At 47.7% G+C, this 22,777-nt stretch overlaps 2 protein-coding genes across 2 annotated transcripts in view; one reads left to right on the forward strand and one right to left on the reverse strand.

The window, feature by feature from the left end:
- The window catches only part of SCN8A (sodium voltage-gated channel alpha subunit 8), a 171,902-nt gene extending 153,654 nt beyond the window's left edge, over positions 1-18,248 (forward strand). Inside the window, exons 22-27 of the mRNA XM_029204589.1 lie at positions 3,009-3,293; positions 5,074-5,127; positions 5,640-5,777; positions 6,778-6,882; positions 9,939-10,209; positions 13,424-18,248. Coding sequence (XP_029060422.1) covers positions 3,009-3,293; positions 5,074-5,127; positions 5,640-5,777; positions 6,778-6,882; positions 9,939-10,209; positions 13,424-14,571 — 2,001 coding nt within the window. The 3' untranslated portion in view covers positions 14,572-18,248. The remainder of the gene's footprint in view (positions 1-3,008; positions 3,294-5,073; positions 5,128-5,639; positions 5,778-6,777; positions 6,883-9,938; positions 10,210-13,423) is intronic.
- A 2,626-nt stretch (positions 18,249-20,874) lies between these two features.
- LOC114886155 (uncharacterized protein C12orf81-like) lies at positions 20,875-21,798 on the reverse strand. The gene has a single exon (XM_029206708.1). It carries the CDS (start codon positions 21,796-21,798, stop codon positions 20,875-20,877), a length of 924 nt encoding a protein of 307 aa, XP_029062541.1.
- Positions 21,799-22,777: the final 979 nt, after the last annotated feature.

Here is a 22,777-nt window from a genome sequence, read left to right on the forward strand (position 1 = left end):
TGCTGTTAAATTTTTGAGGGTACAGAATAGTAATGCTGTGAAACATGCATGCATTTTTGTTGATTGTCAGTATGTAGTCGTCCATTAAAGCCATGTTCCCTCTGCCAGATATTAAAAGCTATTTGACAGATTTTATATTATTTAATGAGCAATAACGTTCTAGGCGTTATAGAGAAGACAAAAATGCTGAAAGAATTAGTACCCATTGGAATTTTTTCATCAAATGAGATTTCTCTCAACTGCTAAATATAAACTTCCATTGCAAAAAGTAACTTTATAGGTTGCTAGCTTTGAGTAATATTTCTATACCTAACTTTTAACAATAATGAATTTCATCACAATTAAAGGTGACACGGAATAACTTGAGTTATTAGGGAGCAGAAGGGGAGATCCACTTTATTATGTAACTATCCATGGAAACTTAAATTATCATTTATATATATGTCTATAGTGTAAGAGTTCAAAATAAGAAAGCATGGTTTCTTGCTCTTTGGTTGCTGAGAATATTAGCTAATGTTCACAACAAGGAAGAATTATTAGTAAAGTTCATCAGCTCTTTACTGTTTTATTCATGAAATGAAGCTAAGAAGTTTTTCTTTTGGTTATAATGAAAGTACATTTCATTATAAGTGAAAGTACATTTACATCTCACAAGTACATTGGATTTTATAGGATTTTTATGTCATATATATCAGAGAACGAGGCCCAGTAAATACTTCTGTGTACTGATTCCTTTGAGCATATCTATGAGTTTAAAAGTGCAAAGAGATTTCTTAGTCAGTTGGCTAATTATTCTTCCCTGCTGGAAATATTACCCCGTATTTAACTGTAACACACAGACACTATGTAGGACAGGTTAGACTAGGTTAAGGTAGTCAGAAGAATTCCTAGAGGAGGTATACTCTGAATTGATATAAAAAGCAAGATTTCTAGGTTTCAGATCTTCTGGGGCCCACTTCTGTATTGCACACTTGTGATGGTCTAATAGAAGGTCACGCTCTCTCACCTGAGCACTGCTGCAAAATGCTGTCACATAGACTTGAGCTTTTGAAACGTTACATAACCTACTCCCTTAACTTGTGAGAAATAAATTATCCCATTTGTGGGTCATCTTCCTTTTGCCTATTCTTTTGCACATTTCATTGCCTTGAAGTACTCCCATCAAAGGGTAGGCAACTGTAGAAAGAGGAGGTAAAATTCATATCTGATCACCTGACAAATTTGGTAACATAAATTAATAATATGAATATCATTCTCCACAGTAACATTGGGGAGTTCCCAGATTTCAGGTATTCTGGCTTTCCTTGCTCAAAGTAATGAACAATGGAAGTATAATTATTTTATACCAATGACAGAGCTATTACATCTAGAAGAGATTTCTTGGTCTAAGAATTAAGAAATAACTACCTCTCAATCTAAAGGCCTTCATACATGAATTGGAGAAACACAAAACTAATATTTTAATCTGAGGGAGAGTGACTCCTTAGCAGAATATCGTTGCCTTTTTTATACAGGACAGAACAGACAGCTCTTCTCAGCCACGTGTTCCAATGAGTGACATTACAATCTAAGGCCAAAACAGAAGATAAGGAAAACCTGGTCCCAAATCGGGCTCAAATTAGAGCCCAGAGCTGCCCCCTGGTGTTCCTTCTACAGCACGGCCCTTTTGGCCGTTTCCATGCTGTGCTGGTTGGCAGCGTGTCCTCTCTCTTCCCTGCACTGAAAAGCGGATGGAGGAAGGTGGTGATGCTTGTCACCTCCTTCTAACAAAACATTAGAAGACTTTGTTTATATCCAGGGTCTTTATTTTAACTCCACTTATCCTCCTAGGATACTAGAAAAAGGAAGAAACATGCTTCCCATTTTAGGGTCACCTTTCTGGGCCTTAGCAGTCCTGCTAAAGACAACAGCCAGTGAGAATCAGGGAAGAAATGAACATCAGCTTTGCTTTCTGCCCCACCACCTGAAATGCTATTTTTGTAAAGCACTTTGAACTCCTCTAGTGAAAACTGCTACCGCAGTGGAAGTGTTGTCTAGCTATTCTCATCTACAGTGTGAAGCAAAATCAAAGTTAAAAACAACACGGAAACTTTAATTCCTGAGGGAGCTCCTTTCCCTTGGCTTTTTTTCACTCCCGAGCTTACTGTAGTCAGTGATTTTTAACAATATGCCAGTTTTTGGGCTTCAAGACCAGTGATCTAACCCAAAATTCTCCCAAAAAACCCAAATTATTCCTTTTTCTAATAATACATCGTGAAGAGTTGAGTCAAACCCCAGATTGAGCAGAGAGACACCAGCATTAGCCAAGCAGAGGGCGACTCGGGTCTAGAAGCCTGCAAAGTCAGAAAAAAAAAAAAGCCTGAAGAAGAATAATGAATCTTGCATGAAAAACACAACCATTCAGATTTTATTTTATACTGTTTGGTAGAGGGAATATAGCTTTTTTTTTTTCTTGAGCCTGCAAAAAATGCATGCTCAGCTCTTGCCTGAAATAAGATAACTGGCCTTGCACAGTCATAAAAAAGACTCTATGTACCGTTGAGTGACACTGCTAACCCCACAGGGGAGTTCTCTGTGATTTTGAACCACCTCACCTTGCTTTGCAGAGGGGGAATGTCTGTCGAAAGGCAACTAGTGAGCTTGAAATCACTCAGATTTTCCCATGGGGGGCATATTTTATGAGTTGATGAGAAGGGACACTAGACAATGAAATAATTTTTTCGGTCCCAGGTTGATGCCTAGGAGAGAGACCTAGGTCAACTTGGGCAGGAGAATTTGTGTTCAATGAAATAAATATGCAATTTTTAGAATTCCTCAAAATATACTTCATAGATATACAAAATTTTGGTCCTGCGTATGGATCTGTTTGGTTACCCTAATTCCAAAGGGAACATAATGTTTCCATAGTCAGAACAAGCCACAAAGTGTCATTCCCCTCCTGGAAATCAAAAGAGTGTGCGTGCCTGTACTTCTTCCCGACACTCAGCAACCTCCCCCTTCCAATGCAGGTGGTGGTGAATGCCTTGGTGGGCGCCATCCCCTCCATCATGAATGTGCTGCTGGTGTGTCTCATCTTCTGGCTGATTTTCAGCATCATGGGAGTTAATCTGTTTGCCGGAAAGTACCACTACTGCTTTAATGAGTCTTCTGAAATCCGATTTGAAATTGAAGATGTCAACAATAAAACTGAGTGTGAAAAGCTCATGGAGGGGAACAATACAGAAATCAGATGGAAGAACGTGAAGATCAACTTTGACAACGTCGGGGCAGGATATCTGGCGCTTCTTCAAGTGGTAAGGATTGTTCTCCGTCCTATGAAATCCAGAAAGCTAGCAGAAATCTCATTTGGTTCCTTCTCAACCCTGCGTTCAGAATCAGGATCGCTGTTAATAGGTCAGGGGACAATGTCATTTCCCAAACCAGTTCCAGGGAGACACCTTTCCTGAGTACTTTGACATCTCCAAAACCTCAGCCAAGGGGATCTGTCACTGTGCTCAGAGTTCTGCTTATCAACAAATAAGGATTCCTGCAGCACAATAAAATTGCAGAGAGATCACCATCTCTCTCTATGACAGAGTATGTAGTTAAAGAGAAAGAAAAAGTAGGTAAGTGCATAGACCAAAAAAAAAAAAAAATTGATGGAGCAGAACAATCCCACGTAACAGCTACACTAGAGTTAACTAAATATGACAATGTGACGGTGCTATGATGCCGCTACTCATGGCAGCTCAACCCCAGAGAAAGGTCTCAAGTTAATGTATCACAATAAACAGTGAAGCATTCCATCATGTCTAGTTTTCTCTTCCTCTTTGGTCGATTATTTGGAGAGTTTGACAAGACGGTAGAGTACAATGAAAGCTCCTAGTCTTTGGACTCAAACAGATGTAGGTTTGAGCCACACTCTGGTATTTATTGGATACGTAACCTTGGACAAATTACTAAACCTCTCTGAGTCTATTTCTTCATCTGTTAAATTTGAGTGATCATACCTTGCATGGTAGTTAAGAGGATTCACGATAACTTATTAACATTTCTTAGCACAATGCCTGGCACATAGCAGTGCTTAATTCATGGTGTTTGCTATTATGTTTCTTCGTTACTATTACAACTGTCCCTATGTCATAGTTGTTGGGAGTATTAAATGTGATAATGCAGGTGAAGCTCTCAACTCGGCCTTGTGTATAGTAAGCACTTACTGTTAGCTTGTAGGAATTAATGGGATGAGCAGTGGTTTATCCCACTCAAGAGCTCTTTAGCTCTTCTCTCCCAGTTCAAGAAATTGGACCCACAGATTGAACCTAAATTGGAGCAGCTCCAGGAAACCAGTGCACATCAGCCAGCCAAACATTGTATTGAGTCCCCACCACATGCAAGGCACTGTGCTTGGGCAGTACCAGAGCCATCAGATGAATAAAGAACTGCCCAGGCCCTGAAAAAACTGAGAATCTGGTTGAGTAAATAAAACATAGAATGAAAGGAAAACATGGAGACTGTTAAACTGGTTACCCATATTAGTTTCCAAAATCAGGTTAGGTATAGTCGGAGAACTGGGAAGGGGCTGCCTAGGATGAGCCACTGTTGCCACTACCATAGGCTAAACATGTGTATGTATCTTAGGAGGGGGAAAGTTCTGACCTTGTTTTTTTTTTAATGCAACTATTAATTTTTCAGGCCCCCCCCCATTGCTTGTTTAACACCTTTTTAAAATATGACTCCTTCATGGAGGGGTAAGTTCTAAGTAAACTCAGTAGATTCCTGCCACTCATAAATATGAGTTTGCCCTAGCTTTAGGCGACCTTCTCAGACCCATTTTAAAGACCTTTTGTAAAAGTATTGATCCAGTTACCACCGCCAACATGTTTCTCTGCCAATCTTTGATGTTACGTTCAGGGCTTAGACAAAGCTCCCTTGGGACCTGTATTAACAAACAGAAAATTCTGTGTCCACGTGAGGCTGCACCCAAACTCCCTGACTTGTGTTCTCGCTGAACCTAAGCCTGCCTTTGGGACCCTCTGCCCAGACTCCCACCCACCCCCTAACAGGCACAGTCTAATGACTGACTCTGTTTGCCAGGCAACCTTCAAAGGCTGGATGGACATCATGTATGCAGCTGTAGATTCCCGAAAGGTAAGGTTATACCTGGTGAAACCACGACCTTCTTAACTGGTTAGAAAGCAAGCAGCATGGTGGAGCTCATCAAGAAAGAGAGGGAAGGTTAGAACGTTTTTTGCCTGTCTCACTGATTGTAGGTCACCTTCCCCCTCTCAGTGAGTCATCACTCTCTTACAGCGCCTCCAGGTGGTTAGGCTCTTGGTTTTCACCTGGCCCTAATGGAGCTGTCTGCTCTTCAGTGCTGACCTGAAATAAGCGTGGCTCCTAGCAGACAGCCCTCCCCTCCCCCTCGCCTCACGATTTGCATATTCTCCACATACGTCATGGAAGGCATCATATGCCTTCTCGGGGCAGGACCTGCCAGCGTGGAGAAGGAGACAGGCAGAGAGAACCTCGGGCTCCCCTACCCCAGCTGGCTCAGCAGCTCAAGCGGTCAGCGGGGCTGACGGCCTTGGCATGTCGGAATCCCCCACCTGACCCCCAAGCTAGGAGCTGACTCTCCTTTCCTTTCTCCTGTCCTTTGACAGCCTGATGAGCAGCCTAAGTACGAGGACAACATCTACATGTACATCTACTTTGTCATCTTCATCATCTTCGGCTCCTTCTTCACCCTGAACCTGTTCATCGGCGTCATCATCGACAACTTCAACCAGCAGAAGAAAAAGATAGGTCTCCTCCCCACGCTGCCAGTGGCCGGGGCTCATCCCAGACGAGAGGCACTTCCGTCCCTCTCTCTAGAGAGGAACGCCTCTCTTTCTCTAAGATCCGCATCATCACCTCGCTGTGGCACTGGCCCCACTGTACATTAGTCCCAACCAGCCCGTTCTGTTGTGCTGGATTTTGCAGTGTGTGGTTTACCACATTTACTAGACCAAACTAGCGATTTACTGGTACCAAATTTACTAGCAATCCCGGAGGCTTTTTACTAGGTTTGGCCTCCCACCAGAGGGAGGTAGGGTCAGAGAGGGTCTAGTGACAGCTGAAAAGGAAGGCAGCAGTTGAACAGCTTTAGTGAGAAGTAGAAATTGTCTCGACTTGTCACTATCTGTGTTAATCCCCGGTACCGTCAGCACATTGGGATTTGAGAGATGAACCTCGGAAAGCTCACCTCCTTTACTTGTCCCAGCTCATTAACAATTTTTCCAAAGCAAATAAGATTACTCTTGTCATTTATTTTATAAACCGAGCCTGTCCCAACAAACTCCAAGGAACTTCCCAAATTGTTTGCTCCCACCAAGATTTCTAAAATTTTAATATTGTCGGAAATAAATGGGCCATTAGCCAGGACTTGAAAATCCTTTCATTTTAAAATGCTTTTTTGAGAATTGTGTCAGGAAAGCAGGCCTCCCCAAATGTACGAAGATGTGTTTAGAGTCATGGCTCTCAAGTTTATCCTTCCCTGGAGGTCTGTTACTTCCATTTCCTTCCTTCTTTCCTTCCTAGCCCCTAGCGGGTCTCAGAAATCCCAAGCTGAGAACAAAGTATCTCTTTGAGTTAGATTAGTTGTCCCAGGTCTACCTCACTCTGGGATGACCATTAGCTAAACTGACCTCTGGAAAGTAAAGGGGGTAAAGCCCCCTCGGTTCTCAGGGTTGCACCTTAGGTCCAAACTTGTAGCATGTGAAAGCCAGTTGTAATTGCACGTTCTCTCTTTCCCTCCTTTACTTCGGAGGTCAAGACATCTTCATGACCGAAGAACAGAAGAAGTACTACAATGCCATGAAAAAGCTGGGCTCAAAGAAACCACAGAAACCCATCCCCCGCCCCCTGGTGAGTGCATTGTGTGGGCCCAGGGCAGAGTGAGGCCCCGTGTGGAAAAAGACATGGCTAGAGTTACTGCAGAGGGAGGAAAGGGGCAAATGATGGGCGGCCTGGGCCCTCCAATCCTCTCCTCGCTATCCCATCCAAAAGATCGGAGGAAGGGAATTGGCTGGCCATCCAGTGGTTAGGACTCTGTGCTTTCACTGCCGAGGGCCCAGGTTCAATCCCCGGTCGGGGAACTGAGATCTCGCAAGCAGGGATCTGAGGAAGACGGCAGAAGAACAGGAGTTAAGGTATGGGGTGGCTTTTGCATTTGCACCTGACCTTTCCTCTGAGGCATCCTTGGGCAGCAGCAGAGAATCGGCATGTTGACCACATTGGCTGTGACCCTGGTAGAGAGATGTTTTAAGAGACCCACTAAAAATGAACAAAGGAAAGTGAAATGAAAGCTGATCTCTTTCCTACCAGTACAAGATAGGATTTGGTCATTATTTTCTCAGCCCTCTGCTTAACAAGTAAGTCTTTGCAAGGATGTGCCTGAAAGCTAAGCTAATGCCTCTTTCCGGTTATCTGTGGGAGCAGGAGAGGGTGAAGCTGGGAGAGTCTGTGGCCTGATTTCCTCCCTTGAACTGAGCCTTTTGTAAAACAGATTTGGGGACTGGGATTCTGCTTGACCCTGTGTTGGTGGTGGTTCTCTTGCTTCAGAGAAGGAGACGCTGTGCTCCTGAAGCCATACATCCCACCGAGTGGGACATGACCCCCAAAAGCCACGCTCAAAGTTCCTTCTTCTGTAACTTTTATTTAAAGTAACTTTTTAGGGAATTCCCTGGCGGTCCAGTGGTTAGGACTCTGTGCTACCACTGCCGGGGGCCCGGGTTCGATCCATGGTTGGGGAACTAAGATCCCACAAGCTGTGCGGCGTGGCCATAAATAAATAAATAGAGTAACTTTTTATTTAAAACAACAACACAGCGGAACTCTTAAAAGCTTACCTGGCAACCTAATTTACAAAAATGAAAGTGAAGCTACTTTCTTTGAATCAAGAGTGGGAGTCCCAGAGCATTTTCCTGACTTAACCCCACACACCCTGTTCCTGGCATACCCCCCTCACCAACTTCTGAGGGAGAGGAAACCCTAGGGCTTTGCAGAACAGTTTGAAACCCACCAAGTTAAGTAATCCTGAAAATAAGCATGAGCTCAAGTGCCTAGGTATCTAAAAAATCAGGGAGATCTTAAGAAAGAGAACATTTTTTTATATTTCCTTGATGGTAGTTTCCACTTTGTGACAGAAATGCGATCAGAGGGAATGCAAGAGGATTGCCATTTCTAAAGTTCTGTTCAGTACTTTGCACGTGGGAACCTGAGCGTATTTTCTTCCACACTAAAATATAAACGCTCAGTGTGGTAGGAAGCATTAATAAAGACTTATTCCGCAAATCGTTACAGATCTCCTACTGTGTACCAGGCACCAGGCAAAAAGTGATGAACAAATTTAGACAACGCAATCATGGAGCTTACAGTGTAGTGGGGATATAGATAATAAATAAGTAAGAGAACAGTTATTATAAAATGCAAGGACTTCCCTGGCGGTCCAGTGGTTAAGACTTTGCCTTTCAAGGCAGGGGGTGCGGGTTCAATCCCTGGTCGGGGAGCTAAGATCCCACGTGCCTCGCTGCCAAAAATCCAGAAACGTAAATAAAAAAACAAAAACAGAAGCAATATTGTAACAAATTCAATAAAGACTTTAAAAATGGTCCACATCAAATAAATAAATAAAATGCAGAGTGTTGTGAGAAAAAAATCAACTGAAGGGCCATGACAGAATATAATGGAGGCCTGGGCTGGGGGGGATCTCCTTTAACAGAGCTGTGGGAGAAGCCTCACTACGGTGGGTCTATTTGAGTGGATGAGAAGGAGGCAGAAGGCTGGGGAAAGGAATCCTGGGAAAGCAAATGAGGCCCTAAAAGCAGGAAACATTAGTGCGGCCAGGTCACTGTTGTGGCCTCTCCCGCTGCGGAGCACAGGCTCCAGATGCGCAGGCTCAGCGGCCATGGCTCACGGGCCCAGCCGCTCCGCGGCACGCGGGATCCTCCCGGACCGGGGCACGAACCCGTGTCCCCTGCATCGGCAGGCGGACTCTCAACCACTGCGCCACCAGGGAAGCCCTGAAAGCCATTTTTAAGTCAGTCAACCATAGGAGTTTTGTTGCAAGTCCAATGAGAAGCTAGTGAGAGATTTTAAGTAGGAGAGTGATGTGAACCATTTACGTTTTTAAATAATCACACTTGCTGCTTTGTGGAGACTGCATTGGATGAGGGCAAGAGAGGAAGCAGGAAGACCAGTCGGGAGACCCTTCTAGAAGTCCAAAAGGGGAGATGTTGGTGGCTTAGTTAGAGGAGGGCCACAGAAATGGAATGAAGCGGCTGAATTCAAGGAAGACTCCACAGGACCTGCAGTGGATTCGGTGGGGGATGAGGGAGAGGGGTGAGCGGGAATGACCCTCAGATTTCTGGCTTAGAGACTGGATAAATAATTGCGGTGAGAGGAGAGCGAGCTGGGGGAGGGGCAGAGGAAAGGAGGAAGCTCTGCTTTGGACTTGCTGAGCTTTCAGATGCTTATGCGTCATCCAGGAGCGATATCGAACAAGCAACCCCGGAGTTCAGAGGAAAGATACGGGCTGGAGAAGAAAACACTTGGGAAACTGAAGTACCTAGCTAATATGGGAGCAGTAGGAATAGATGGTAGATGAGCTCTCCAAGGGAGGAAGAAGAGATTTAGAGAAGAAATGGCCGGCAGAGGAGACTAAGAAGGAGCAGCTGGAGAGGTAGGAAGACACCCAGAAACGTGTGATGGCAGAGACACAAAGAGAAGAGTGGCAATTTTAGAAAACTCTTGGTGAGGGAATGTTGACCTTGGTCTTTAGCCATGCTCCTGATACCCTGATAGAGCAGCAGCAGAGAGCTGGCCAGTATTCCAGCAAAGAAAACAGGGTGGCAGCTCCCACAGTCTGCTGGGGAAGGTTTTCATGAAGCCTCTTCTGTCTTCTTCCCTCCCTCCCCACCCAGAACAAAATTCAAGGTATCGTCTTTGATTTTGTCACTCAGCAAGCCTTTGACATTGTTATCATGATGCTCATCTGCCTCAACATGGTGACAATGATGGTGGAGACAGACACGCAGAGCAAGCAGATGGAGAACATTCTCTACTGGATTAACCTGGTCTTTGTCATCTTCTTCACCTGTGAGTGTGTGCTCAAAATGTTTGCCTTGAGGCACTACTACTTCACCATTGGCTGGAACATCTTCGACTTCGTGGTGGTCATCCTCTCCATTGTGGGTGAGTGGGGCAGGCGAGGACGGGAGAGGGACCTGACTGGCCCTGAGGATGGGATTCCGGGGAGTGCAACGAATGACACAGGGCTGAAGGGCGGGCAGGTTACTCTCGGGTTACACCCAGGGCGGGCGGCCCCCAAGTCAACTTGTGGGCCCGTCCCAAATCGCTGATATGGGTCAGCAAGTTTCTATGAGTCTTCATAGTAGTCTCGGGTTGTAAATTTTGTGGCTGAAGAGGGGGAAAAGATTAGATTTGGTTCTTGCTTTCAAAGAGTTTACATTCTAACAGGTAAGGTAAAAGAAATATATTTTAAAATCCGGCTACAGTAGCAGTATAAAGTGGAAAAAGGCCTGGTAAGAGATTGTTAAGTTGGACATCAATGAGGAACATTCTGGTGGTGACAGCACTTCTGCTGATGGCAATGCTCATTTACTAAGATTTTATGGTGCCAAGTAGTTGGAGAGTTTCTTCACTTGTGTTGTCTCATTTGATCCTTATGACAGCCCAGGAAGCAAGGTATGTTACTATCTTTGCTGTGAAGATGTTCAGGGTCACTCAGTTAGGAGATGGCAGAGGCAGAACTCAAGCTGGTTTTTAACAGTGACTGTGTGGCATTTGCTTCAGCCTAAGGGCCTGGAAGGGCTCATGTCCTGGCAGGCAGTGGAAATGCTGTCCTATTGATCGCCCTCCCCCAAATTTCCTTGCCTTCCTAAAAGGCATCTCGAATGGGGAAACACTACCTTGGTTCCAGGTGGGTTTGACTGACTTACGCTAGCAGGGGTAGCGTGCCCGAGACCCAGGGAACCGGCTCCAGAGCTGGTTTAGCAAGGTGGTGACCACGGCCACCAGAAGGCAGCTGCACTCCCACTTTCTAGTTCTGTCCTCCAGAGCAGCGTGTCCAAAAATGTGTTGACTAATCTCATACATTTCTCCCCAAGAAAAGAATCCCATGATGGAATTACTTTGGGCAACACTGTACAATACACTGAATTTCCCTTCGGAGGGTCACAAGGCACATTAGCCTACAGGAGGCTCTTGAAAGTCTTGGAGTAAAGAATTCTGTTTAATACATCATCCCACCTTTATTCAACCACAACACCCTGTTTTCAAGCAATAATAATGTTTCTAAGAGTTTAATGGAACATACTATGTGCTGGTCACCATTCTAAGTGCTTTACATGTTTTAATTCCTGTAACCCTCACAACAGCCCTGTAAGTATCATGAAGAACAAAGGCACAAAGCAGTTACTGAGACATGCAACTGCTAAGCGAGCAAGCCCAGCCCCCTGGCCTCAGCTCCGCACTCCTAACCTCCCACGAAACACACTTTGGACCATGCTACCCTTGTCCACGTTTCTTAAACTTTTTCTGCCCACCCATCACTAAGTGGGATGGAAGACCCACAGACGAAACCATGCCCCCTATTCTCAGATGGTACTTGAAAATAAGGAGGAAGAAGAGTTTCTTCTGATAATTGGGATTTTTTAAAATGTCATTAATCTGTTCAGAAACAAAAGCTAGAAAAAATCTTTTTAAATTAAGAGGAGTTTGGGTAAAACTCTCCCTGGAACCTCCTGGAGGACCCCTTAAATGTTGATCCCACTGCCTGGATTGCTGTCTGCCCATCTCTCTCCCCTCTTCTCTGGGCACAAATACACATTCATCCTACAGAACCTTACTGAGGCATCATCTTCTCTCTGAAGCCTTACTTGCCCACCATGTACGGAATGCAAGTATTACGTTATGACTTAATTGAGAAGTAAAAAGAGGAGCGCTGAGAAATCATCTTGAGTCCTGGCTGAGGTAGAGATTTTCTTGAAAGCTGAAAATAGCTTAAAACCTTAAAACCTGCAGTTCACTACCCCAATATTTATGAATCCTTATGGTTGGAAGATATTTCTTTATTTAAATGAAGATGTGCTCACACTGTCTCGTGGGGGCCTCGACAGCAAGAGAAGACCCTGAAGGAAGAGCACGTGGTGTCACTGCCATGCCTTCAGCTGTCATCTCCCAACCTTTTCATCTCCTCTTCCTTCTGCGACCCCTCACTGGGCTCCCGTTATCGCTCTTTAGTTTTAAAGGCAAGTGGTCTGGTGGAAGTGGACCCCTGGATGAATGTAAACAGAAAAAGGCCCTCTGATGTGCGTGTTTCACCCTCTACTTTTGTTTTTGTTTTTCTTTTTTTGCGGTACCCGGGCCTCTCACTGCCGTGGCCTCTCCCGTTGCAGAGCACAGGCTCCGGACGCGCAGGCCCAGCGGCCATGGCTCACGGGCCCAGCCGCTCTGCGGCATGCGGGATCCTCCCGGACCGGGACACGAACCCGCGTCCCCTGCATCGGCAGGCAGACTCTCAACCACTGTGCCACCAGGGAAGCCCCACCCTCTACTTTTATATCCTATTAACGTCTGGACATTTTTACCTGGTGATACTGGGTTTTGATTGATGGCTTTAAACACAAAAATCTAGAAGCTCTTGAGTTGAAAACTGCTCCCGAGAGGTCCCTTTAGTTTGTAGGCTAGTTTGGTAAGGCAGGAACATGGGGCAATGAGAACCAAAAATATCTTTTCAGAGCCAGGAAGAAGATGCCCTGAGAATTAGCGGCATTAGCGGACTAAGGCTCCACAGCCATTGGGTAGTGAAGTTACGGGGCGGAGCCAGGACTTCTCATTCACTGTTTGTGGATGTGGTAATTTGATAGCATTTTGGAGAAGAATCCAAATTCGGATTCTGAACGGACAAATCTGAAAAAAAAAAAACGAATTTAACACCAGAGATCAATCTCACAAACATAATGTTACGTCTCAAAAGCAAGTTAGAGATCTAGAAAGAGAGATACGGTATAATTCCTTAAACATAGTAGGCTGCTACCTATATATTATTTATGGGTTCGTACATAGCAAAATTATGAAGACACTGGGGTGATACATGTCATCTGCAGGATAGTGGTTGCTTCTGGGGGTGATGAGTGGAAGGAAATTTTGTATCTGGGTGTCGGGTACCTAGGTGTCCATTTTCTTGTTTTCTCGGCTTCTCTATATGTTTGAGACATGCGATTTTCTTTTGAGAAAATTTTTTATTATGAGGGTTCCGATTGAATAGTAAGGCACTCATTCTGTAAAGTCCTTTGAAGTTAAGGGTTCCATAGTGCCAGGCGACATAAGTAAAGAGAAAGGGCATCTCCGGGCTCAGTAACATATCTTCTGTTCCTCTTCTTAGGAATGTTCCTGGCTGATATAATTGAGAAATACTTTGTTTCCCCAACCCTATTCCGAGTCATCCGATTGGCCCGTATTGGGCGCATCTTGCGTCTGATCAAAGGCGCCAAAGGGATTCGTACCCTGCTCTTTGCCTTAATGATGTCCTTGCCTGCTCTGTTCAACATCGGCCTTCTGCTCTTCCTGGTCATGTTCATCTTCTCCATCTTTGGGATGTCCAATTTTGCGTATGTAAAGCACGAGGCTGGCATTGATGACATGTTCAACTTTGAGACATTTGGCAACAGCATGATCTGCCTATTTCAGATCACAACCTCGGCCGGCTGGGATGGCCTGCTGCTGCCCATCCTAAACCGCCCCCCCGACTGCAGTCTGGATAAGGAACACCCAGGGAGTGGCTTTAAAGGAGACTGCGGGAACCCCTCAGTGGGCATCTTCTTCTTTGTGAGCTACATCATCATCTCCTTCCTGATCGTGGTGAACATGTACATTGCCATCATCTTGGAGAACTTCAGCGTAGCCACGGAGGAAAGTGCAGACCCTCTGAGTGAGGATGACTTTGAGACCTTCTATGAGATCTGGGAGAAGTTCGACCCCGATGCCACCCAGTTCATCGAGTACAGTAAGCTGGCAGACTTTGCAGATGCCTTGGAGCATCCTCTCCGAGTGCCCAAGCCCAACACCATAGAGCTCATTGCCATGGATCTGCCAATGGTCAGCGGGGATCGCATCCACTGCTTGGACATCCTTTTTGCCTTCACCAAGCGGGTCCTGGGAGACAGCGGAGAGTTGGACATCCTCCGGCAGCAGATGGAGGAGAGGTTCGTGGCATCCAATCCTTCCAAAATGTCTTACGAGCCAATCACGACCACGCTGCGGCGCAAGCAGGAAGAGGTGTCGGCAGTGGTCCTGCAGCGCGCCTACCGGGGACATTTAGCAAGGCGGGGCTTCGTTTGCAAAAAGACAACTTCCAATAAGCTGGAGAATGGAGGCACCCACCGGGAGAAAAAAGAGAGCACCCCGTCTACAGCCTCCCTCCCATCCTATGACAGTGTAACTAAACCCGAGAAGGAGAAACAGCAACGGGCAGAGGAAGGAAGAAGGGAAAGAGCCAGAAGACAAAAAGAGGTCAGAGAATCCAAGTGTTAGAGGGAAGCAAAAACTAAACACTGTACGGATTTAAAACTCGCAAGTGAAAGATTGTTTACAAACTTCCTGAATATTATCAATGCAGAACAGCTGTGGAGACACTTTAACCCGAAGATCTATACCAAACGTAGTCTGCTTACCATGTAACACGGTTGCATCTTGAGCAGTGACCTGCCAAGGGCAAAGGACCCTGCTCCCTGGACTCACAGATTTTTCTAATGCTTGGGCAGGTGGTTACTGCATGTTCCACATCAGTCAATGCAACTTAGGACAAAACTAACAGGATACAAAAACAGAGGCGAGGCTGCCGGGACCAGTGTATTTCCGTTGCAGCCAAATGGATTTTATTTTTTCATTCTGTTGATTCTCAGAAGCAGAAAGCATCAATTTAAAAGTCTGTTTGTTCATGCAAACTCTACTTGCATTCTTACGTTAGTTAGGCTAAGCAGGAAAAAGAAAAAAACACACACTCACATTTAGCCCATGTCATTTAATTGTCAGTTTCTTTGCCATAAGCCGCATCTTCTCCACATGGGCTTCACGTGGTTTGGAGACGGGTGGGGGAAAACAATCAGGTTTCTTCAGGCTGAGGAGGACTTGCTCAGGCCAATTCCAAACATTGTGCTCGTTCAATGCGTAGAAATGATTTGCATGATGGCATGCCGTGGTCAGAAGTCATGCATGAGAACCATACACCGCAGGACGCTACTAATCCTGTCCCCTGCACTGGGTCAGCCTTTGGACAGGACCCAGCCCTGCACCGTTCACTGTATTTGGAGGAAAAAAATGGTAAGCGTTCCATACCCGCTGCAATTCTTTCTGAATTCTTAGAAGTCTTTCGTACACCTTCCGGGTAGGGAAACATAACCAACCAATTGACTACCACCACCAACAAAAAACAAACCCAGTCCAACAAGCAGATGGATCCGTTGTGTGTATATGTTTAACAGACATCTCTAACATACAGCCATTGTTGCACATTTTGAAAGATGAACTATTTAATGCTGCTCTCTGTGTCCCATACATGGGGAGATTTTGATCTCAAATGGCTTGTATTAACGTCACTGTAAAACCAAATCCTAGGGCTAAAAACAAAAATCAAAAAAATCTTTTTCATTTATATCTTGCAATATTTATGATGATTGTTTAGCCTTCATACTGGAGAACTGACTTTTCTGGGGGTAGAGATAAAAGTGCTATTCAAAGTAGCATGGTATCTCTAGAGGGTCATTTGGGGGAACTTAAAACAACCTTTCGTTGGGGGTAAAGGGGTGCTCACTTCATCAGTATCACGTCCTTCTGCATTGTGGCTTTCTCTGGGCTTGGGTCCATGTGGAGAGGGGTTCAGATATTCTGAACAGGCCTCTCTTCTACAGAGGGGTTGTCACAAGCTGACACACTGCACGGTTCCTCTTGCCTCCATCACATTTTTCCACCAAGCAGGGCTTCCTTTACCCACAGAGGTGGGTGAGGGCCACAGCACTGGAGCTACAGCTGTGGTTTCTTTCATTTATTATTAGAATAGTCACTGGTGGGACCTCAGTAGAGATGGGGCCGCCTCTGAACCCAGCCCACTTGGTTTCTTTATTGCATTGGTTCTCACGAGAAAGCGACTTAATATGAATTCTTAAGAAGTTCCAGCTTCCCCCAGCACGTTCTTTCGGCCAGTTTTGCCATCTGCTTAGGGACCTGCCCATTGTCGTTGGAGGGTGGCTTTGCGGGGGAGTGTCATAGCTTCCGTCTGTCTCCCGCTTCAGGGAAGACAGTTTTTAGCCCAGGGGTTTCTCATCTGATGACTAGATTTCAGAGCTAAGATGCTGCAGCCGAATGTGTCAGGAAGTCGATACAAAGAGTGAGGAGAGACTCCAGCATGCAAACCAAATCAAAATAAACTCTTCCTGAACCACAGAATGGAGGGAGAAAACCCACAATGAGACACACCAATCTGCCTTGCAGTAGAAGCACTCTGGATGTCATTGCACAGCCCACCTGACTAGTTTTGCATAGAACAGACCACAGCAAGTCAGTAAGCAGAGCTTTCTATCTTGTCGGACCATTAGAAACTCTGTCCAGCTTTCATAAGCCTGCTTCTGCGGCACCATCCGTAGTACTTTTTGTACTACGCCTGATACCAGGTTGGGAAGGCGTTTTTCTCGGTGACCCTGCTAACTGCTAGGATGGATGTATAGTAACGTGTACAGGCTACATCGTAAACAGCACAAAACAAGCTGACGTGTGGTTATTCTTTTTAAGAGAATTATAAATACTGTAATATATCATTTTATTTTATTGGCATGCCTTTTTGTAAATACAAATTATTAACTTATTAAATAGGAAATGGCTTCTGGCTTATGCCATTGTCATGTTTATTTTTATTTTTTATACTTTTCTTTCTTCTTAGAACTTAGATGCTGTCAGCCAATGTACATCCCCAAACCAGACAGACAGACAAAAAATTTTTTATTGCTAATGGTCTTTTCCAAAACAACAAAAAATATATATATATTTTTGTTCCAATGTGCAATAAATTCTAACCACTTCTATGCAAGATTTGGCTAAACTTCATAATCGTTCTTGTTCTTAGGTCTTGAGATGGGCAACAGAACTATAAGATCCCGCTCCGTCCTCTAAGTGCTCATGCTAGTGATGTCATTAAGCTACTAGAGCATATTAATGAGATTTTTCTGAGCTCTGACCCTTTTCCTCCCCCAGACCCTGGTCCCCACCCAGCGGGTTATCTCCTCAGTGACACACACGGGCCTTGGTATCTGACACCCATCGGCCAGCTTCATAGGGAAGAAGCCACCTCCACTCTATCTGAAGTTTCACTTTTTTTTTTTTTTTTTTAACTTTTCCCACCTTCTTTCCCCTCACCCATCGCCCCTCTACCCACCCACTCGCTCACGCACTCTCGCCCTCTCCCGCCCTGCTCCACACTTCTTTGGTAGTAAGTGACACCATCACCAGCAGTTTACACCCGCAGTTAACAGGCATTGAACTCAAAGAGTCAGTGATGGCGTTCTTGTACGTCTTCACCGAGTGGGTAAGTGGCAACGCTTTGCCAAATATTAACGAAGCCAATCAAAAAGCAGCGGCAGCCACAGTATCACTGCACATATATATATATAGATATATAAATACAATATAAATATTTATTTTTTGTAGCCAGGTCCTTGGTGCAGTATTTATACTCCACAATCCACCTTTAAAAAAGGACAAAAAGCAAAAAGACGAGTGATGCTGTTAATTTAAAACGCAGAGCCAAAGCCACTGAGCAGCAGCTGACACGGTTGCTGGTTTGTGTGTGAGAAACACTTTCCCCTCTTCCTCCCTTAACCTCCACGTTGCTTAGCATGAGGAGGCTCCGTAATTTAAAGCAGAGGGCGAGCGCAGGATAAACTTCCCAAGTCAGCGGACCTGCTCCCGTCCCTCTCCGAATGAGCCACTCTTGGCGTCAGAAGTTGACTGAGGAGAGATTAACAGAAACTCCCAGTCAAAGCCCCTGGAACGACAGTGCCCAGAGTTCTTTTCTTTTTCGCCGCAACCAATGTAAGCTTGTAAAAGACCAATAGTGAAGACTAGTGTATTAGTGAACGCATGGAGGCCAGCACTGCTCTAAACGAGACGTGATCAAGAGTACATCACTACTATAAGCCAAAAGGAAACAAAATAAAAATGACCCTTTTTACTGTACAAGGGAAGCCTGTCTTGGTGTGCGTTTGTTGCTTGACTCTCCCAATTTTTGATTCCTGGGAGGGGTCTGGGAATTGGGACTTCAGCACATTTGGGGAAAGGAGGGGGAATGGAAGGGAGAGAAATCAGAGGGTTTCCTGCAAAGTTCTGGCTAAAAAGTAGGGATTGGAGAGAAAAGCAAGGTCCTGTCCGTCCCCCCACCCAGATCCCCAGTTACCCATTGCATGTGGCATTCCTCCCACTACCGGGCCAGCGCTTCAAGGCCCATGAAACCCCTTCCTCATCGGCCCCCCCAGCAGAGCCCCCAGAGAGGCTGTCAGCCAGCCCAGCTGGGCTGGCCTTACTTCTGCCTTTTTCACGTTTTTTAAGGAAAAAAACCATCCCAACGCCCCAAAGCTCGGGCGAGCACGATGCCCAGCAGCCTCCCCTCTGCTAGCTAATGCTGGGCCTTGCCCTCCATCAGCCCCAGGGACAAACCAGCGGACTAGGGCTGCTCTCATTCGCATTCGGCAGGGAAGGGGGGCACCCTCTCCTTCCCTCACCCTGCCCAGCTTTGGGGACATCCCTCTCTAGGCCGTGTCTCCCAGTCCAGGAACACTCAGGAGGGTTTTGAAGTGCCCACTCTAGTCCGCTCCAGTAGCTCCACTCTGGAGAGAGATGGCTGGTAGGTCAGTCTCCATCCTCCCCCACCCCCCCACCTCCAGGCCTGCTGTGGAGGTGAGATTGCCATATGGGTTATGACTTTGTGACTTGAGTCCTGGGCATCTTCTGTGATGATGCCTCTTTATTTTCTCAGATGTTGCCCAAAGTTTTGCAAAAAGCTTCGTTCATTTTCAGGTACCCCCACCCCCTAAAGAATTGGCTGCAACTAGCCAGCCAGGGGGACGTCAGGAGAGAAGAAGAAGTCTGGGTTGGGAGGGGCCCGAGGTTTGCACAGTCTGTGCTGTGGCTCAGCATTGTGCTTTCTTGGATTCCCCTTCCAAGAGCACCAAGATTTCCTCTGTCAAAACACTCCTGAGGCACCCCTACCCCTGCCCCCCACTGCTGTTTGCTGTACATAGAGGCTAAGTGGGGTGGGGTGGGCGGGGTGTGCACGTGTGGTGTGTGTGTGTGTGAAGAATGTATATAGGTAAAGGGGAGCGTGGTCCAGTGGTTCCAGAAAAGGGACAGAACTCCTGTGTTCCATCCCCAGCTCGACCACTGACTCGCTGTGTGGCCTTGGGCAAGTCACTTAACCTCTCTGTGCCTCAGTTTCCCCATCTGTAAAATGGGGATAATAATACTGACCTACCTCACAGGGGTGTTGTGAGGCTTTAACTAAATGTTTTGTAAAGTGTTTTTGAGATACAGAGGCAAAGGCACCAGGGAAGGGCAAAGTATTATTTGGACTTATGGAAGATGAAATGGTACCATAAATGCTGCTATTCTGAGAGCCATTTTAAACTGCACTGCTCCAGCCACCCCGCTTCTCATCACCAGGACAGCAGGTCGAGAAAATGTCTTTCCTTTCGCTTGCTTCTGGGGTTTGTGATTATTCCAGATACTTAATTTTTTTCCCTTGCTGTATCTCCTTCCCTCACCCCCTCGACTTGTTCCCTGTTCCGTTTATGCGGAAATGGCAGAAATGCTTGAGAAATGAGAATGTATAAGAGGATCGGAAGTTTATAGTCTGAAATTTCAATTTTACTTTGTACTGTACATCTTTTTACTTTAGAATTTGCAATAAAGGGTTACGTCAATCTTGTTTTCAACTCTCTTCTTGGACTGGCCTGTCATTCTGTCATTACTCTCACACCGGAGGCCCTCAGCCCAGGGTAGCGGGGGAGTCAAGCACTCCCACCCAGCAGGACCCCACAGCTGTCCTCTCCCCTTCCTCTGGCAGGGGCACAGTCTGAGTAGGATCTGTGTGAGGGCTCATCCAGGCTCAGCTCCTCTGATGGACGGGCGGTGCCCCAGACACTCAGGTGGGTGGGAAAAGTTTGGGGCTCCAGGTGGAGCTTCAGGAGGCCTTGCCTGACTGGAGAGAGCAGCTTTGGAGGCAGCAGTCCCTGGAAGTGGGCACACCTCTAGCTGTGCCGCCCCCAGCCCACTCCAGCAGGGCCTCAGAATAAACAGAAATTCTGCACCTTGTTCCAGTCCCCATCCTGTTTCTCCAGCTCCCTTACTGCTCACGGATCATTCCCCCTGGAGCTCAAACTTTTGGCTCAGGCAGCTCTGGATGCAAACGCCTGACTATGCCACTAACTAGTTGTGGCCAGTTTCCTTATGTGTAATTGAGATAATACCTTATAATCTTGGGTTTTGAGGATTATATCAAATAATGTATGTAACTGCTTAGCCTAGGGCCTGACACACAGTTAGTTAGTGCTCAATAAATGGTAGCTCTTAGTGGAAGAATAAGTGCAAGACAAAGAAGGAACTAAAGCTGACAACAATTGGGAGGGTCTGCCCTCCCCGGTAGACTGGCACCCGAGCCCTCCTCTTCCACTGGCTGCCCCTCTGGCTACGCCAGTCATTTCCAACCAACAAACCGATCGCTCCCACTTTTGCGTATTTCGTAACTTTTATAATATGTCAAAGGCAGCACGCCACCAGGATTGTGCTCCCATTTCACAGCCGGGGACACAGAGGCGAGGGGGTATCTGGCCCACCTGCAGCCCAGGCCCCCGGGGATGCGAGGGGCTCTGCAGTCAAGAGTGGCTCCTCTTCCCCGCAGCCGGGCACCCCGGAGGGCCGCAGCAGGGGAGGGGCAGGCGGCCGGAGGCTGTGGGGCCGCGCCCCGTCGCCGTCGCTGCCCGTGATCCACGGCGTGAGCAGGATGAGCAGCGCCCCGGCGCCCAGCGCCCCACCGAGGCCGGTGAGGAAGCCGAGCGCCAGCGGCCCGGCCCAGCCCGTGGGGCTCCGCTCGTACGGAGCCTGGGGCAGTCGCTCCACGATCAGCTCCAGCTCGTCCCAGTTGGGCTCGCGGGCCGAGGAGCGGCGGGGGCGCAGGGCCGGGGCCGGGATGGGGGCAGCGGGGGCGCCGGCTGGGGGTAGGTAGCTCCGCCCGAACTTGCGCAGCTGCAGCGTCGCCTGCTGGTGGAGGCTCTTGCCCAGCTCCCGGGCCACGTCCGGGCGGCCGCTGCGTCGCAGGGCCCGGGCCACGCGGTCCCACGACAAGGACGGGGCCTCGGCAGCCAGCCAGGCCGCCAGTCCCTCCCGGCAGCCGTCGGACACGTTCGGGGGCTCGGCCGCCCGGCCGGCCGGCTCCCCGGCCGCCTCGCGCCGCCGCCGCCGCCCCGCCGCCGCCGCCGCCGACGTGGGCACCGGCTCGGGCCGTGCCAGCCGGTCCTCCGAAAGCCTGGCCAGCTCGGCCTCGACGTCCGGTTCCGGCGCCTTCAGGAGCGACTGGAAGTGGCCGCACTCCTCCGGAGTCAGCAGCTCTGCCAGGCGGACGGCCGCGTGAGGGCCCATGGCGTCCACGGCCCCCGCCGGAGCCAGCGCCCAGCCCCAGAGCGCCAGGGCCAGGGCCCCAGCCGGAGCCCGCGCAGCCATCGCCGGGCGGTGACCACAATTCACGGTGACCACAATCCACGGATTGTGGGGGGAGGAGCTTCGAATGCCCGCGGGTGGGGGAGGGGCGCCAACACCCACGGATGGTGGCAGGGATGAGGTTCCTACATCCGGGGACTGGGGGCGGGAGGAGGGGGACACCCTGGGACGGGAAGGGGGGTCCTCCGACACAGGCAACTTGTCGGAGGAGGATCTGCTAACATCCAGAAACTAGGCATTAAGCGGGGAGGGTCTCACAAAACCTCGGGATTGGAGTGAGAGTTTCCCAATACCCAGGGATTGGGTGGGGTGGGGGGGACTCAGTCCCCCAGGAGGCAAGGATCCCGGGCCCTTAAACTGAAATGCCTGCCCGAGACCTCCGGGCTGTCCCACTAATGTCTCAAACTTAGCAAGTCTCCCACATCTCTTCTAACCCATTTACCGCCCCTCACACTCCACCAGAAGCCCTAGACCCCTTGCTCTCCTTTATTTCCGACATGCAATCAAGTCCCACATTCTCTTATTACCTGCTAAATACAAAACATGTATAGACTCTACCATTTCCCGGACTCCCACGGGTGCATCCAAACCCTCCTCCTCCGTTTGGATAAGGTAAGCTCCTCCTCAAGTCCCCCACCCTCAGGGACGGAACTGGCTTCCTTTCCCCAAGCAAGCTTGGACTGCACTCTGCTCTGCCTCAGTCACTCCCCAGCTGACAGGTCCCTTCTGGGGCGCCGTCCCTGCCCCCACACACCCTTTTGCCTGTCCCTCCACTAGGCACCCCTCCTATGTACTCCCACAGCACGCTGCCGCTCTGCCTGTTTACTGTCTGTCTCCGGCATTAGAGTGTAAGGTCCATCTATTGTCCCCATGGCAACTAGCGCATAATAGCGTTCAGTAAAGATTTGTTGAATCCGTGGGTAAACTCTTAACTTGCAAATCAGTCCCTGTCCACCAGCCACTAACCCCCTCCCGGCCCCAC

Source organism: Monodon monoceros, unplaced genomic scaffold (assembly GCF_005190385.1).
Source record: "Monodon monoceros isolate NGI ecotype Baffin Bay Population unplaced genomic scaffold, NGI_Narwhal_1 Super_Scaffold_6, whole genome shotgun sequence".
NCBI lineage: Eukaryota > Metazoa > Chordata > Mammalia > Artiodactyla > Monodontidae > Monodon > Monodon monoceros.